This window comes from Quercus suber, unplaced genomic scaffold (assembly GCF_002906115.3).
Source record: "Quercus suber isolate HL8 unplaced genomic scaffold, Cork oak 2.0 scaffold_30, whole genome shotgun sequence".
Lineage (NCBI taxonomy): Eukaryota > Viridiplantae > Streptophyta > Magnoliopsida > Fagales > Fagaceae > Quercus > Quercus suber.
Genome location: NW_027069495.1, coordinates 349,205 through 367,791, shown reverse-complemented (window position 1 = coordinate 367,791; position 18,587 = coordinate 349,205). Strand labels below are relative to the sequence as shown.

The following is an 18,587-nucleotide window of genomic DNA, read 5'->3' as shown; positions in this document are numbered from 1 at the left end:
TTTTAGAATTAGTTTTATGTTTTTTTGTAAGAAACAATGTGTAATGGATTACACATTATTACTGTGAAGTGGTCAGTTCTGTGAAAGCCATTGTTACTATGGAACCTACTATTGGTGGATTACTTTCAAACCTTGAGATAGACCGAGGTTAGATGATATAAAAGATTTGCTTGGTGAAACACTCGTCTTGGAGCTTGTTAGTTAAATCCTTGGTGAATTAGATTATTTTAGTTAATTTTTCTATTTTTTATTAATTTAATATTTTTATATATATTTAAAATAATTATTAAATTAATTATGATGTCATCACAGTTCGACCTTGGTTCAACCTCGGTTTGACTTCAAAAATCTTGAATTTCTCTTTTTTATGGTTTAATGAACGGTTTAGGTTTTAAAACCATGAGTCAAAGCTTGTGACGTTGGAATTAATTTAATGCAAGTAAGTTTCCATCTCATTGAATACGAGTTTTCATGCAATCATTTCCTTTCCATCTCATTGAATATTAATTAGCCTAAGCTAAAAGTATTGTTGCTTAATTGATACTTTTCCATGCACAAAATGTTCAAGGAGTTTAAGGGTGGAAAGGAAAATATGGTAGTATGAATGGTGAATTATCAGAGGATAGCTGTCCTCCTTTTGCTAAGGGTGGAGGTGCGATAATCAAAATTGGGATTAAGTAGGGTGGATTTTGGTTTTCATGCATGTTATATACGACCAAATAACAATTTTTATCTTCTGAAAATAATGACATCAAGTTCGTATATTTTTATGTTGTAATCTTATTATGTATTTATCGGACTGAATTAATTTACGCTCAAATACGAGTTTTATTCACATTTTAATATGGCATATAACTTTGTTGGCCGAACCCATTAGAGAGGGGTGCCTGAAGTTTGTTACCATTCTCAATTTCTTGTTTTATTTTTTGGATAAAATATAGTAGCATGGCCCACAAAATTTTCAGTGAATAAAAGAAACACATGGCACTTTTCAATATGTAGGAGGAATCACAAGAGCACTAAAGTATTACCAATCAATCAAATAGTGATGCCACCTTGAGGTTGGAATTAGATGGTGGTTCTGTTGAATAAGTTTTTTCCCAATTTAGTGTGCATGAAGTGATACTCATTACAAGAAACAGAATTTCTCTTTAGGGAATGATCAAACTTTATTGAAACAAGAATATGTCTCAAACAACCACAAACTCTTAGATTTAAAAAAAGAAAAAAAAAAAGAAAGAAAAAACAAAAAGAAAAAGAAAAAACACTCACACATACACCCATCTGAGCAATTGCAAACTTGAACACATAAAACTAAAGAAGATAACAGAAAGCTGTTGATAGTAGCCAATTAAGAAATCAACATGCTAGCTAGGCACTCGTGATCGTTAATGCAAGATGCGTGCGGTTCAGGTTGTTTTTTCCACCACACCACAAATGTGGATTTCTCCAGCAACACATCTTTACCCAACACTTTGTCATCGATCCATTTCTTTGCTTGTTTTTCTAGAGCCAAAACCTTATCCTTGAATGGTGCAAACCCTTCTTTGCCGCTAGTTTTAATGCGCAGCTCCTCTACGTCGGCCCAAAAGCATGATTCTCCATAAGATCCAGGAAGCTTCCCTTGAGCATGCTCAAACCATCTCTGTGTGAACTTGTAACGTTTTGGCCTGCCCTTTGCTGTATATGCTCCAGTGTCATCATTCTTCCCGTGTCTATAGAAGTTGGCAATATCTAAGGGCTCAACAAGGCGGCGGTACTCTGTTCCAAGATCTATCCACTCTGTCTCACCCTCAAATGCATCCGGGAGGTCATACCTTTTTAACATTTCAATAATTTCATCCCATATACCTGCTAACTCAAGTCTCTTCACATTAGCCTCGAAATCCTTGGTGGAATTTTGAATCTTGAAGGCATCATAATAACCTAGGCCTTGATTCTCACAACTCAATTGGTATTCTTGTAGGTATTTCATTGCTATATCTGCTTTCTTGAGATCGATGCTGTTCTTATTCCCAATCTTCCGCTTCTCTAGCTCTCCAGCGGCACGAAGACACAATCTAGCTCTTGTGCTCTAGAACCCGTCACACAAGAAATAAGCACAAAGATATAACTAAGAAAATTCTTTGGTGAGCAGTGCTCTAAATTCAACACATTTTCTAGCATTGAAATACATTTTTTTTTATTCTCTTTATATGGTCTATTGCAAGTAATGTTTAAAAAACAATTATTTTTTAAAAAGCTATTGAATTCAAGATTTTTAAATTTGTTGAAACAAGAAAAGGAAATAGAACTTACCAATTCAAGGTCATTCAAGGCTGAATTAATTGCAATATCACTACTTGTAGAGTCTGAAGATAATGGAAGCTGTTCCAGCTGTGGGTCCAAGTTAACCTCATTTAGCATTTGGAAGCTATCTTGCAACTCATTGTCATAGCTGAAATGTTGTAGAAGACTTCTCTGGGCAATAGCTGTGCGTTCTTCTTCACAATCACGGCACAACTGAGAGGAGTAAAACAATAGTTGCAAAACAGCATCTGGGTTACTCAAGATAACTAGTTTTCCATTGCCAGTGCAGAAGACATATGTTCCAAAGGGCTTGTAAGGGCTTAATGGAATGAAGTTTGACAGAGTTTCCAATAGCAAGTTTGTGTTTCCCATGAGATTGCAGGCAGCATGGCTTACCACAGATGATGCATTCTTCATTACATTCGTATAGAAATGCGAAGCCTCCGGGGGTGTGTTAGTGGATGCACGCGCACGGGTGGATTTTGGATTAAGAAACTGGAGAATTGGCTGAAATTCTTGTTTAATTGATGAGATAGGAGCAAGCAAGATCCGTGGGACAATGTCATATCTCATGACAAAATGAATGAAGTATGGAGCCCATTGCTCACGTCTAAGAGCATGGGAAAATATATGGTTACCGGTTAGAGGACATCCAAAAGTCAGACAAAGAGGTGAGGCTACTGAGGCATCTAATCTCCAGTATTTTTCCAAGAACCAAATTGTTGCAAGGATGGCAATTGAACCACCCGTGGAGTGTCCTGTGAACACTATTTGCTTCTTCTTATTCTTAGCCTTTTCCACCTGAATGATATAATCATATTCAGTCACATGGGTTTTTTTTTTTTTTTTTTAATTTTTTTATTTTTTAATTTTATTTTTTAATCTATATGATCTCTAAAGAGGATTCCTATTTTTAGACTGTACTTTTTTTGTGGTTCAAAAGTACCCCTAAACTTTAGGTTTAATAGGAAAAAAACTTGAGGATAACTTGGTAAAAATATATCTCTAACTCCTTTTAAAATGCCTACAAAATAGTACACTCTTTAACTAATTCATGTTTTCAAAACCAAAAAAAAAAAAAAAAAAAAACTTATCCATTTTTAAAAAAGAAAAGAAAATTATAACACTAGACTTTAATAATAATTAAAAAATAAAAAGCCTTTTGAAACTATCCATGTTCCTAGCCAAATAAGCTGAATCCTAACATATTTAGGGTCTGTTTGAGATCTGTTTATTTTGTTAAACTGAAAACCTTTTGCTGAAAATACTGTAATAAAGGTTTAAGTTAGTTGAAATAGTACATTGAGACCTATGAATAGTACCAAAAGTACGTAGCAAAATAAGCTAAATAGTAAAATAAATTGGCAAAAATAATTTTTACCAAACAAACACTTAGAGCTATTAAAAAGACAATCAAAGAAGGGTTTTACTAAAATGGCAAGACGCAATTGGCAAATCAATAAAAATAGTAGGCTACATATGCATGACCAAATATGGAACACAAGTATCTTTTTACTTAAAAAAATTGAGTACATTGGTATTCTCGAATGAGTTTGGTATTGTCTCGAATGGGTTTGGTAGCGATGTTTTATTTTGGGTGTTTGAGTTACAAGTCTCAAATTAAGATGTTTAAACATGTATTTTGAAAACTCATTTATATTAGTTTTTTAATTTTTTAAATAACGTTGTTAAATGGACTTTTTGTAAATAAGTTGAAAATTACAAGGCCCGACGAAACCAAACTATCTCTACCTTTTCTTTTTCTTTTTCTTTTTTTTTTTCTCCTGCGGGTTTGCCTCTTTGTCCTTCTCTTTTTTTTTTTCCTCTTCTTTTACTGTACAATCATTACTTTTAAAAAAACACACACATACTCCTTGAAAGAGAGAAAAAATCCTTTATGAAGCCTTCCAATATTACAAAATGGTATCTTATCACAACATTCCTTAACCAATGTGCCAGTACTAATTTTATTTTATTTTTTTGCAATAAACCCACCTTCTGTTAGTTTGAAATATTAAGTAATATAGAAAGAATAAACATTTAGTACTTTTGAGTTAATTTAAAATAAATTTATATAATGTATTTAATAAAAATCAAGGCTTGTATAAAACAATTTAAAAAATTTGAGTATATTCTTATAATTTTAATACTTCTTATTAATTTATTTTTTATTTTACTTTTTATGTACTTGTGGGGTTAGAGGCAAGAGTCAGGGTTCAAGTCTTCAGGAGAGAGCTTCACACACTATACACTTAGATTAGGCTAGAGTAGAATTTTATCTTGTATATATATATATATATAAACTTCATCTATTAACGACTATATATTAATTATTTTATTTATATCTTTTACTATTTATTTAAAATATACTTTACTTTTAGTCATGTATACTTCTATACTATTAATAACAAGATTTTATGTTTGGGTTTCAACTTTCAACATTTTGCGTATTAAAATTTCCTCACACAAAATTTTAAAATCCTATAAAATACCTTTATCTTTTAGCTAAATAATTTTAAATTAAAAAAATACAAATTGGTTAAAAGAGTAATCTATTGTTCCTAAGTTTTAGATTTTTTTCCTTTATTTTCTCCACTTAGCCTAAATCTTAAAACAGTTTCTATCTTATTTTTAAACATTATTCCACGTTACTTTACATCTTTCTTAAAGAAAAAAATACAAACAGTTATTATATATTACTTTTAAAAATTATAACACTAAACCAAAAATAACAAATAAATAAAAAAGAGTATTATTACACATGCTTTGCACATGTGATGAGTCTACTCTTAAATAACGAAGTACCTTAAACATAATAATGATTATATTATACTTCAACTCTAACATTAGACACAAAAATAAATTGACACCAAGCACGAAAAAATAAATTCTCACTTACATTCAAATTATGTGTGGTGTTTTTTTTTTTTTTTTTTTTTTTTTTTTTTTTTTTTTTACATATACTAATTAATATTTTTTAAATTAATCTGGCTTCAACCTTTTATCTTAATCTTTGCCCGAGACTAAAATCCTAGTTCTGTTACTGCTAACATGCAACCATTTTTCCAGACAAAGTAGATAATAACTATTATTTTTTTAATTTCTAAACATTTCATATATTCTATTTCCACCAAATTTTATACATTACAAATACATATATGGATTGGTGTAAACAACGTAAGCAAATTATAGAAGAATCAAAAGTAGGAACAAGCAAGTGGTCAGGAAATTAAAAAAAAAAAAAAAATTTATAAAGAGAGAGAAAGAGCAAAATGTACCTCATTTATGAAATCTTGGTTCCTCCAGATTTTGTCAACAAATCTTTGCAGAAAGGCTTTGTTGACCTTGGCATGTTCATCAATGCCTATACTTCTAAGAGAAGGAAACAATTCAAGATTGATCTTGGTTTCTCCAAAAAGTTCTCCATCATACCAGTCATTTTCAGACCAATATCCAGGAAAGCTAAAGATCACATATGATGAACCAGCAGTCTTCTCAAGAATATATGACTTTTGTGGAGACTTGTTGTGAGCTTTCACTGCAAGAGAGCAAGCCTTTTGGATTAGGTCTGTATCGATTTCTTTGTTTTCTCCAACCTTTAAACTAGCCATTCGTCTTGCTCTTTCTTAAGTTAGAGCTTGAAGCAAGGAAGTAGCTTGTTTATACTGCAAAATACAAATACCCTTTAGCTTTTATGCAGATTATAACGTGAATATTGTTAAAAGAATTATTGACCAAGACTTGCTTTATTTATTTATTTTTTTGGCTGATTAAACAATGTTATAGACCAAGACTGCCGAAGACTTTGCCGAAAGGGGGTTGGAGACTTGGTATGCTTAAAGCCTCAAATGAAAAGCCTCCAAAAATAAAAAATAAAAAATAAAAACCTCCAATGAAAAGCATCATGAGTGAAAACTGGGGCCAGGCAACTTCAAGGAAGTTTCTTCGGGCCAACACTTTGCCAAAAGGTAGTTGGAGACTTGGGGATATATAGTGAGCGTTTGGGCTGGGCGTCCGCGTCTGGCGTTGGCGTTTTGGTTCTCTTTTTCTTTTTTTTTTTTCTTTTTTTTTCTTTTTTCAGCCGCTTATGTTGACTTTCAGAGACAAAAGGTGCAGTTTATGAACGGTGTATGCACTGTTCACACACTGTTCATGTACTAAAAAAATATTAAAAGTGAGTCTCACCAGTACTATTTACAATTTAAAAATTATTTTGCTGTTTTCAGTTTTCAGTTTTCAATTTTTAGTTTCAGCAACAATAAGTTCAACTCAAACGAACCCATAATAAATACACGTTGCGTTGGTTTCCTGCGTTTTCCCCCTTTTTTTTTCTTTTTTTTTCTTTCTTTTTTTGTTTTTTGTATTACGCGTTTCAAGGAGGGACAATGACTACTGTTTATGAACAGTAACCACATTTTGCTGGCTTTTTAGTTATTTTTATTAGTTAATGGATTCATGCACTGTTTATGAAACTCACAAAATTTACTTTTTAGTAATTTTTTTTATTAAAAATGAATCTCACAATACTATTTATATATTTAAAAATTATTTTGTTACAGTATTTTAAATTTTAAATTTTAACAAAATAAGTTCTATGCAAAGTAACCCAGAAATATGCCTGAAGACTCCAATGAAAAGCCTCCAAAAATAAAAACCTCCAATGAAAAGCACCATGAGTGAAAACTGGGGCCAGGCACATTTCTTCAAGGAAGTTTCTTCTGTTTGCTCAAGGCTGATACCACGAGCTTTCTACTGGTCTAGGTAAGCATTTTTGTCCATTCATTTTCTTCTCTTGTTAAGTGAAGTGACTGTTGGGTAATTACGCGTTTGAAATACTCTAATTATATTTTTATTTTTTAGATTCCATCTACCTTGGAAAGATGTGACAATACTATTTTTAGATTCCATCTCCAGGTACTAATAGTACTCGGAGAGAGTAGGATTGGCCTACGTGACAACGACACATTGAGAAATGTCAATATTGTTTATTGTATTTGTAAGAAATGGCTTGTGTTTAGTGTATTAGAACATTCTTATCGGCTCTTTTATAAAAAAATGTCATTCTGATATATTAAAAGTTTACTTTATTATTTTACCACATCATTTTATAATATTTCATTCATAAGATGTTTTATTTTTCAATTCTATACATTAAAATAATATTTCTAACATATTAAAATAATATATTAACCCCTCCTATCATCATCATCATCAACAACAACAACAACAACAACCAACAACGGCACAACCAACACTGCCAACCACTGCCGCAACAACACCGACAGCTACCACTAGCACAAGCCCACATCCACCAACACTACCTTATAAAAAAAAAAACAAAAAAAAACAAAACCACCAAAATCAGCCCAACCAGCAAAATCAACCCACAACTACCGCCACCCACCAACAATAGCCCATCACAACCCATGAAAATCAACTCACAACCACTCGAATCACAACCTCCAAAACAGAAAAACAAAAACAAAAAAGCATAACCCACCACCAACCCAACGCATCCCACACACCCACCCATTGCCGCCGCTAACCCACCCACCCACCCACTGCCGACCCATCCTTTGGAACCCATCCATAGGCTGGCCCTCCCACCTTCAAATTCGCACATCAGAACCCACTACCACCGATTCGCCCATCACTAGCCAACCCACCCACCACTGAATCTGCCCATCGCAACCTACCACCATTGATTTGCCCCTCACCATCTCAACCCACCCACTGCTGAATTGGGTATCAAATCATTGGGAAAAAAAAAAAAAAAAAGATCGGCATAAAGTCGAGGAGGTGGTGCGGCAAGGCTGAGAGGAAGAGAGAAAAGCAACGAGAGTGAGAAAAAAGAGAGTGATTGAAGTGGGTTGGAGAGGTTTGATGTCTGAGACTTTGAGGTAGGGGAAATTCTTATCTAGTCCCGGACTACAAGGTCACCAAGCTGACCTTGTAGTCTAAGAACAAAACATGTAAGATGAAAATGCTGACATCATTTAAATAGTACAGCTCATCAACAATGGAAAATGCTAGTCTTCCCGTTCACTTTCTCATTAGCCAGCTGTTTTCAACAGTTCTTTCACCAGTTTCAAAAGTTTTAGGGCCCACCTTAATTTCAAATTTCAAATTTCAATCCACCTGCTTGTTTCTTATATTTCATTTCTCCTTTTCAACATAAATTGAAAATCACTTTCTTGTAACTCTCTCCCAGCTGACACAACCATGGTCTCACTGGTTTTTTCACCTTTTTGTAGCTTTTTTCATTTTTTGTTTATCACTGAAACTTAGAAATTCGTCTCTCATGTTTTGTGTTTAATTTTGTAGATCATTAGCATGCACGGGTTGAAGAAAATCCACAAGGTTCAAAAGGTGACAATGAAATCGCACTCTCTAATATCTCTTTCTCTCTCTCTCTCTCTCTCTCTCTCTTTTTCTAAGTTACTGAACTTATATATTAGTGTTAGCCTCTGTTTGATTGTTGAGAAATTAGATGTGAAATCAATTGTAAATGTCTTAATTAACCACTGTTTCCATTGCTATACAAATTTTTTTCTCCTTTCAAAAGCTCAAAAAGTGTTTTACATTCTTACTCAATTAAGTGTTATTTTACGTTTCTGTCTATAGTGCTTTGAATCATCAATGAAGTTCTTAGCCTCTGTTCAGTTCTAGAGAAAATAGAAGGAAAAACTTGATGCCAAATTTAAGTTGTAGCCAACATTTTCATGGAATCATAGGTGCTTAAAGGTGATTTTGGAAGGAGCGTTAGCCATGTGACCTTGAACACAACTTTTGGCTTGAACACATGACCCTCTGTTTGTAGTAGGTGGGAACAAGGGAAAAGCTTGGGGGTCGTTTCTTTCTATTCATGATGTATCCTTAGGAACAAGCTCAGCTAACTTTGCATTTTTAATTTTAGAGTGGTCATTTTCTGTTTTCAAATATTTCCTAAAAAAAAGGGAATATAGAGTAAAGGGGAATTAAAAATAGTAGAAAAGCCTCGTCACATTCCCAGTGAATAGGCTGTTCGGGAAACATTTTCTTGCAAATATGTTCTTGCAATATGTTTATTTTATATGTCAAGAGAGTAGGCTATAGTATATGAGAAGGACTAGGCATGTCCTTATCTTCCTGGAATTGTGTGCTTTAAATTGTTTGCAAATATCACGAACTTAGGTGAAGGATCTTTCCTTGAAATGGCTTTTAAGATTTTATATTACCTTTTACAATTCCTTGGTGTCACTATTGGTGTTATTACTTGTTAGTTTACTTAAATTGTTGGCCTGGATATCTTAATTTTTTCTTTAACTTTTTTTTTTTCCATGTAGATACTGTTCATTGGATCACATTCCATACTTGGGAGGGCAGTTGTTGGGAATGCTAATCTTGATATGATTTGGAAGCATGAAAGGCCATTGGTTTAAAGCTACGTGTATCTCTATTGGATCTAGCCGACTTTTGTTTTTTGCTTGGAGAGGTGTGTGTGCAAAAGAAGACTAAAAAAAAATTTGGAAACCAACTTTGGCATATTAACTACTGTTTTTTTTTTTTATTTTATTTATTTATATACAAGATAGAATTTTACTCTAGCTTAATCTAAGTGTATATGTGTGTGAAGCTCCCTCCTGGAGACTTGAACCCCGGCCCTTCCCCCCCACTCTACAAGCATATTAACTACTGTTGAAATGAAGAAACAAGTCCAGAGTACAAAACGCAAAAGAAGACTGAGTGAGACTGAAGAAGAAACGAGGTTGTTTTGTGTAAATGAGGACCTGATGACACTTATAGTGACATAACTGTGTTTTGCAATCTCTCTAGTAATTGTTTTAGTGAAACGCTTAGACATATTAGTTCTAATGTCTATTATGAATTAAGTCCACGTGTTAGCTTCTAATTAGTGGTTAGATTAAAATAGTTTTCCTGCTTAATCAAGGAAGTTAGTTAGTTTTGCTTATTTCTTTTCCAAATTTTGTATATAAGGGATTAGATTTTTTCTATCTATTCTTAGTTGCTTGTAATCACTTTTACTCATCAATAAGAAAACTAAGTTCTGTTTAGTTTTCTTCATCTTTAAAAGCTTTGAGTTTTTACAACTCCTGAATAACCAGAGTGTTATAGCAAATTCAATTTGTAAAAGAGGCTCTACCTCTCTCTTTGGGTTGTGGTTAATAAAATTAGAGAGGTGCTGTGGTTTGATTCTTTGATATATGTGAGTTGCAGCCTTCATATTTGTGAGATTTCTTCAATAGTGCTGTAGCTTTTGCATTTGGTTAGAATTTGTGAGATTTCTTTGGTAGTGCTGTAGCTTTTGTAGCTTTTGCATTTGGTTAGAATTTGCTTTGTAGATCTCTTTGATATATGTGGCTGAAACCTGGCATCAGAATTGCAAATCTTTGATATATGTAGATCTCTTTTGTAGTTTAAGATTTATATCAACTTGATGAATCTCCCTGAAAACTACAAATCTTGTATATAAAATGGCTTAGCATTAAGCTTCAAATTTTCTAACAGTTATTTACCTATTTTCACAAACAATTTTTGTGCATTTCCAAAAAAAAAAAAAAAAAATTAAACCAAATAAAGAACTACTACCAATCCCAAACCACAATACAAAAGGATTATATTAAACCCAAACCAGGTAACAGGTGAATCTTAGAAAACCAAAAAAATTTGTTAAATTCATGTGTTTCTAAGCTTCCCAACATTGTTTTCTATAATCTTAAAATCAAACCAAATTGTTGAACTTGTGAAATGAAAACAAAAACATAACACAAGGAACCAATAAACCTAGCAACCAAACATCGGCATCAGAGGACACAACCTAACAAAATCTCCACTAGCCAGTCCTTGGCCATTGACACACACACACACTCTACTGGTACTGGGCTTCATACCCATTATAAAAATCTAAAAAACATTCAAAAATAAATGAATCAGATTAAAAAAAAAAAAGCAATGAAAGAAATAGATAAAGGTATGTTAGAAGAAACAGAGATTTTCAAATTTGGTGGAGGTAAAGCAGAACATAAGAGAAAATGGAGAGAGAGAGAGAGAGAGAGAGAGAGAGAGAGAGCTGAAGAGAAGAGAAAAGGGAGAAAATGAAGAGAGAGGATTCTGAAATTTACATTTAAACCCAAATCTGACCCATCAATTACGTCCCCAAAATTTTGAATTTTTTTTTAAAAAATTTGTTTTCACCATTTTATAGGTTAACAAACGTTAGGATTATCAATGGTTATTGTGTTGATGTGGCAATTAGGATGATGTAATCTATTTTTTCTACCATGGCATTAGCTTATTGGCTAGGACTACAAGGTCAAAAAGCTGACCTTGTAGTACCGGACTAGCTAAAAATTTCCCCTGAGGTAGAATGAGAAAGAAGAGAAAAGAAGAAAGTGATGAGAGAAGAGAGAGAAAAGAGAATAAAAAAATATTAAACACTTATAGCATTTCTGTTCGTATTTGAGAGCGTACAGTTCGCTCATGCCAAATATTTTGGCATTTGCAACATCTAATGAGAGTGGCTTTTTGATGTTTGGTGTGTCAAATGCCAAATATTTGGCATTTGACACACCTGATGAGAATGCTTTTAGAGAATTAGCATTCCGTATTTAAAAAATATTTTATTTTATCATTTTAAAAGATACTTTATTTATTATACAATATCATTTTACAATACACTCAACATCCCAATTTTTATTTTATCATACAACACATTAAAATAATATATATACACAATAAAATAATATAAATCAATACCCAAATAAAATCCAAAACCCAATAAAATATTATTTTTTAAAAATATCATCTTGCTATAGTACCATTTTATTTATAAGATGGTACTAGAGCACAATTGTAAACTTTTTTACAATTACAATTCTGGGTAATGCACACTTTTATGGTTTTGACGCAATAAATTTACAATTGAGGGGTTTTACCATGCCCAATGTCAATGCTCTTAGTGCATTCAACATGTTGAGAAACAAAAATACATTTAAAATTGGACACATGTCCGCATTTTAATGTGTCCGGTACATGATACAATCCTAACCCTTATTTTTATACCTGTTTTCCCCCTAAAATTAGAAATTTCACTTGAAATAAATAATCCAACCTTAACAGCTAGAAATGGAAAGGTACCATCACTATTAGACCGTAGAAGATCGATTTTGGTGTAATAATTGCAACATCTACCCCCCGTAATGTCCTTTTAGGAGCTAGTGTTTAGAGCATTCACATTGGTCGTGTTAAAATATGTAAGATTGAAATTTATCAACCATCTTGTTAGCTTTATTCCGTGTTAATTTTCTTGTAATCTAACACTTAGTAACCCCGTATTTAGGTGGGATTCATGTAAGGGTAGTGTGTGAAGAGAGTGTGAAGAAAAGCTCAAGAATGTGCAAAGAAGCAAAATTTCGCGGCTAGGACTTGCGGCTGACTCGCGACTGGCAAGCCGCTAACTGCAGGCATGTGAGAAGCACACAGGGGAGCTTAAGGGTCGCGCCAGCTGTCGCACTACAGGACAAAAGTCCCAGGTTGGCCAGGCAGTTACCTCGCGACTTGAACTCGCGACTTGGACAAGCTGCGAGACCAAGTCACCAACCAGCCCTGTTTGGCAAAAATTGACTCTTCGTATTCCAAACACACACTACTATATATAGACCCTTATACCTACAAAATGAGAGAGTTTCCAGAGAGAATTTTGTGAGAAAAACCCTAGAGCAAAACAAGATTGCCTCATCCCCAATCTTCATCTAAGAGACTCTACAAATTCCTCTATTCTCTTCCTCTCCATTGATACATCCTTGAGAGGTCATTAATCAAATCCTTTTCTCACCACACCCATGTCTGTGAGAAGGTTCATTTGATGCTAAGGGAAGCAGTTTGGAAGGAACCAATATTCATTGGTTGATGCTATGGTCTAGTAGCGGAATCCGGTAAGCTAGAAAAGAAAAATGTTCGGCGCAACCTCGTTGGAGTAGGAAGCTTGGAGGGCTTAGGTACCCGGGTAGATTAGGCTTGGATGGTCTATTGCTGTTCATGTATCCCAACTACATTTTCTAGTGGATTATTGACCGCTTGGAGGGCAGCGAAGAGGTTTTATGCTGAGGACTTCGGTTTCCTCTTCGATAACATATCGTGTGTTGTCCGTGTGTTTGCATCTTCCTTCCCTTTATCTTTGCCTTATATTTACTACTGTGGATGTGTTTATATTTGGTTTAGATTAGTTATCAATTCTGTGTTTGGCTTATGTTCATGTTCCACACCTAAATTGTTTGATTATAAGCTTAAATTGATATTTTGTAATTTGGGGTCTAAACGTTCAAGGGTGTTTTATATGCATTTTGAACTTTCAAAATAGTCGAAAAGCTAGTTTTGGCACAAGAAATACCAAAAAGTATTTCAAATCGACAAATTCATTTTGTTTAGAGCATGAGCATTCACATTGTGTTTTTAGCATTCACATTGTGTTTAGAGCATTCACGTTGTAGCAAGTTGCTACTTGCTTTTATTTATTCAGCCTTTCACTCTCTCTTTTGTTACTAATGGGTGGATGTTTTATATTATTTTAGTGAGTGTTTATATTATTTCCATTAGTTGTCAAATCGTGAATCAATTTTTTATTTTTCTATATCATGTATCATATCGAATTGCGTATCGTAAAATACACAAACATCTAATAAAATTATAAAATAATTATAGATGTACATATATAAAGGGTATATTCATTATAAATTTGAAATACATTCAACTAATGACCAATTTAATCATTACTTATGTAATAAAATTTAACAAAACTAACTAAATAAATCAAATTAAGTTATATTAATAACATGCATGTTCAAATTAATTAAATTCAGAAGTGATAATACATGATATATGAACCAAAATAATAATATCTTTTCATCAGCTTGGCTAATTAGCTCTATCTAAATCAATGTTATCATCATGTTCAGCATCTTGCAAAATTTTTTCTTCATAGACATTTTATTCATTATTATCAACATTTACTATTTTTTCGTTTTTTTATTCTAATAATTTTTTCTTTATATTTTTTCTTGGCATTCTAGCTCTTTAGACTCATAATAATAATGATAAAAAAATAATTATATTTCCATTTAATACATTATTAATAGCATAGAAAATAAATTTGCACATATGAAAGTGAGTGTTATGAGTATACTCTAAATTTTGTAGGAGAAAGAGAAGAGAGAAAAAAAAAAAACTCAATTAAGTTTCCCAATAATTTTGTGTTAAAAAAGTCTAACAATTTTTTTGAATCAAATAAACCACAAATTCTAACCAAAAAAAAAAAAGAAAAACCAATTTTAAACACACATGTCTATGTATCATACGATACGTATGATTCACTAATATAATATGATTCATACGATACGCACCTATGTATCAAATGATTTATGAGCACCCTGCCCCAATTATGTAGATATTGTTTACTTTGGGACCCATACCCCTCATGGTTTTGTTCTCCCTCAAAGCACATAGCAGTGGGGAAAAGGCCTCTACACATTGAAGGGAGGTCATTCCTTATAAACACATTCTCATGTGCTTCCCTAGACGATGTGGAATTCCATGGAATGCAAGACTCCCATTTTTGGGTCACTACAATCCACCCCCCTTATGGGCATATGCATCCTTGCGTGTGGGGCCCTAGCCGGCTCTGATACCATTTGTAATGATTCCGCCCTAACTGTGTAGATATTGTCCGCTTTGGGACCTATACCCCTCACGGTTTTGTTTTCCTCCAAAGCACACAGCAGTGGTGAAAAAGGCCTCTACACATTGAAGGGATGTCATTCCTTATAAACACATTATTATGTGCTTCCCTAGGCGATGTGGGATTCCATGGAATGCAAGACCCCCCTTTTTGGGTCACTACAATAGAGCCAGGTTTCGATCTTGTGATACCCCAATTTGATTGATTGTGTGATGTATGTCAATGTGTGATGAGTCCTATATCGGGTATTTATTGGGTTAAACTGGACTTTATTAACAACTGTAGGGAGCCTCAATTTTGATTGGTCCTTTTGAGGTATAGCGCAGATATGACTAACGTTTTTCCTTGAGTCATTTCATATGGTATCAGAGCTGGCCCGGTAACTCCACATGGGCTTGGAGACACTACCCCACAAAGTGGGCCCTAACGAGGACGTTAGGGATTTAAGTGGGGGAGAGTGTGATGCCCTAATTTGATTGATTGTGTGATGTGTGTGGGTGTGTGATAAGTCCCACATCGGATATTTACTAGGTTAAACTGGACTTTATTAACAACTGTAAGGAGCCTCAATTGTGGTTGGTCTTTTTGAGATATAGCTCAGATGTGGCTAGCGCTTTTCCTTGAGTCGTTTCACTTACGATATGCTACTTTTTGTACATAATACGATACGTATCGTATGATACTAACAACTATGTTAATGGATAATATGTTAAAGTAAGAGATGGAATATAGAGTGTATTTTTAAATGGAGTGTTAAAATAAATAAAGTAGATTTTTGAGCACCACCAATGTGAATGCTAAAGAGCCTAAATGGAGGATAAAGGGATAAAAATTATGGGAAATGTTAACGAGTGCCGTTGGGGTATTGGTTAAGAATCTATTTTAAGAAAGTTTTGATATCACTTTTATGGGAAATGAAAAAAGCTATCAAAACATTAATTGCTTTTTTTTCTTTCCCCATAAAAACTTTCTTTAATTAGATTGTTACCAATTCCCTACGACACTTGTTAACATGATCCAAAAATTATAGGCACTCTTTCATGTAAATTCAATCAATAACTTAACTTCAACCAATCATAACACTAATAATATCCGCTAACAGAAATCATGAGAACTAAGGGTACGTTTGGTACGCTTTAATAGCCCCTGTAATGGAATAGTTATTCATGTGTAATATCAATTCGGTCATTTGGTTGCATGTTTATTACATGGATTAGTTATTACATTGGAATAACTATTCTTTAAATTGAAGAATAGCTATTCCTCTTTAAAATGAATGTAATAGCTATTCCTTAGTATATATAATAGGTTTTAAAATTAATAAATTTTCAAAAATAAAAAGTTTCCTTATACATCATCTTTTACAAGTTTTCCATATGTAACAACCAAACTTATGAATAGTAATAGTTATTCCATTACAATGTCTTCTATTCCCAGTAATAAAGATTATTATTCCTAATGTAATATACATTCAGTGTACTAAACGTACCATAAATTTGTGTCCCAAGAATTACATTGACCTAATCAACTTGCATTCAAAAGATATGTCATTCACTCATCATTTTTTTTTCCAACCTTCACAAAATTGGAATTGGGCAAAGTTAACCATAACCAATAATCTCCTACCAATAAAAACAAAAATGAAACCGCAGGCATTGTTTTTGTTTGTTTGTTTTTTTTTTTTTTTCCCTTAAAAAAAAAAAAACACACGTGGGGCTTTATTATTAATGGAAGAAGATAAAATTAATTAGTTCTTTTGAGAATCAAATTGCTTAAAATTTATATATTGTGTTATCTTCAGCATAATTAGTCCAAGAGTATCAAGAATAGTAAAGCAATTTGATTAATCATCAGGTCGAAGTTTGTAAAGTTAGAATTAAATTACTGCAAGTTTCCGTCTCATAACTCATTGACTATGAGTTTTCATGCATGATGCAACCACTTTCCTTTTTCTCTTTAATATATATATATATTTTTAGGATAAATTTCACTACTTACCCCTGAGGTTTGGGGTATTACCAAGTACATCCAAAGGTTTTAAAAAGTGACCAATTTGGTCCTTGGCCACTAACACCATCTGTGCATTGTTTTATTAAACAATTTTTTTTTCTTTTCTTCATCTTACCCGTCACGCCGAGCTCTCCCTTCTTTCTATCTTTCCGATCCGGAGCCTTCTCCAGAAACCAAACACCAACCATGTCAAAAACACACGCTTATAAAGGAGGCAACCTAATAATAAAAATAATCAAAATCCCACATAAAACACAACCTAATATTACCCAAAATTAGAAAAAATATCCCTAAACAACACAGACCCATTTGCCAAAACCTCCTAAAAAACCTCAAAGCTCATCCTCCATCCTCAAATACTCCCCAATATCAGCCTGGTGAAGCACCACAATCCCATTGGGATCCAACTTCCTACAATCCTGAGTACTCTTAGTCGAAATACCAAACCCAAGGGGCACATCCGAGATTGAAAAAACCACAACCCCATCACCAGGAGCACTATTCTCAGTAATCCTCCCCAACCCACTTTTCAAAACATGGTTCCCATACAAAAACGCCATCTTCGAGGTGGGTTTGAGCCAAACCTTGTGTTTTGCATTGGCAGCCAGCAAACTCAGCGACTGGACCGTAAGGTGGAAGCTGCAGCCATGGGTGTACTTGCCGATACACGTGCCCAGAGAGATGAGGTTGTTTCGAGTGCCGTTGGCAGCGCGTTTGACCAAGGACTCGCTCACGTAATAGACCTTGTTCTTGTTGATGCGGAAATAGTAGTGACTTGGGTTGGAGTCAGGGCCTTCGCAGGAAGGGTTTTCAACCAAGGACCAAATTCGTCATTTTTTAAAACCTTTGGATGTTCTTGGTAATACACCAAACCTCGTTAATGAAATTTATCCTATATTTTATTACAATATATATTATTTTTATTCATTAAAAAGAGTTTTCATGCAACCCACAAAAAAAAGTATGATATTATTTTAGTAAACGCGCATCGTTGGATTCACACTGCTACTTATGGATTCGGGCTGGGAAAATGGTCCCATGACCCGAATCCGGAAAATCCCATCATCTACATGGGTCAGACAGGCCCAAATGTATTTACAAATTGAAATACAATTAGGTAAAACTAAAACCTCTCTCAACTCTCAAACTCTACTCTCTTTGCTTAGAAAATGTGAAAACTGTGTACATTTTTCATTCCCTATAAAGCCTATTACCCGATCCAAAAGAAAAAGTAATAATAATTAAAATTAAAAAAAAGCTAAATTACAAATTACATCTAACTTTCAAGTTTATTCAATTTAATTAGATTTTATCAAAAAAGTGTTGTTAATAACCCCCAAAATAACGTACTTTCATTTGTTTAACCATCTTCATTTTGGAGGTCACTAGCAATGCATTTTTTATGGAGACTTACAAAATGACTAAATTGAATAAACTTGAAAGTTAAATGACTTAATTAAACAAAAGTGAAGTCAGAGGACTAAATTAAAATTTGGACAAAGTTAGAAGTTGTAATTTATTATTTAGCCTAAAAAATCATGGGCTTAGATTGTTT

The 18,587-nt window shown here is 33.5% G+C and overlaps 2 protein-coding genes and 1 long non-coding RNA gene across 5 annotated transcripts; 1 reads left to right on the top strand and 2 right to left on the bottom strand.

Annotated features, from left to right (window-relative positions):
• Nucleotides 1-1,127: 1,127 nt before the first annotated feature.
• Nucleotides 1,128-5,976, bottom strand: LOC111999331 (protein EDS1). The gene is made up of 3 exons (XM_024031459.2): nucleotides 5,568-5,976; nucleotides 2,299-3,090; nucleotides 1,128-2,074 (listed from the first exon to the last, which is right to left on the bottom strand). The coding sequence occupies exons 1-3, from the start codon at nucleotides 5,898-5,900 to the stop codon at nucleotides 1,352-1,354; spliced, it is 1,848 nt and encodes a 615-aa protein (XP_023887227.1). The 5' UTR covers nucleotides 5,901-5,976; the 3' UTR covers nucleotides 1,128-1,351.
• Nucleotides 5,977-8,415: 2,439 nt separating this feature from the next.
• LOC111999305 (uncharacterized) lies at nucleotides 8,416-10,490 on the top strand. Of its 3 annotated transcripts, XR_002881583.2 has the most exons (4): nucleotides 8,421-8,514; nucleotides 8,614-8,658; nucleotides 9,615-9,763; nucleotides 9,905-10,490. It is a non-coding gene; the product is annotated as an uncharacterized LOC111999305 (long non-coding RNA). The 3 variants fall into 3 exon arrangements; XR_010627734.1 differs by having other exon boundaries at nucleotides 8,416-8,514; nucleotides 9,615-10,490; XR_010627735.1 differs by having other exon boundaries at nucleotides 8,448-8,523; nucleotides 9,615-10,490.
• A 6,632-nt stretch (nucleotides 10,491-17,122) lies between these two features.
• Nucleotides 17,123-17,862, bottom strand: LOC111999303 (uncharacterized; the record flags this gene model as incomplete). The annotated part of the gene is made up of 1 exon (XM_024031429.2): nucleotides 17,123-17,862. A coding segment is annotated over one exon (498 nt), but the record flags the coding sequence as incomplete, so codon positions are not given.
• Nucleotides 17,863-18,587: the final 725 nt, after the last annotated feature.

What these genes read in the sequence shown, in the direction of transcription:
- LOC111999331 (XM_024031459.2), bottom strand. Translation starts at nt 5,900, where the DNA reads ATGGCTAGTTTAAAGGTTGGAGAAAACAAAGAAATCGATACAGACCTA. An exon ending in ACCAAGATTTCATAAATGAG is followed by an intron (nt 3,091 to 5,567) that starts GTACATTTTGCT and finishes TATATCATTCAG; the next exon opens with GTGGAAAAGGCTAAGAATAA. An exon ending in CCTTGAATGACCTTGAATTG is followed by an intron (nt 2,075 to 2,298) that starts GTAAGTTCTATT and finishes GACGGGTTCTAG; the next exon opens with AGCACAAGAGCTAGATTGTG.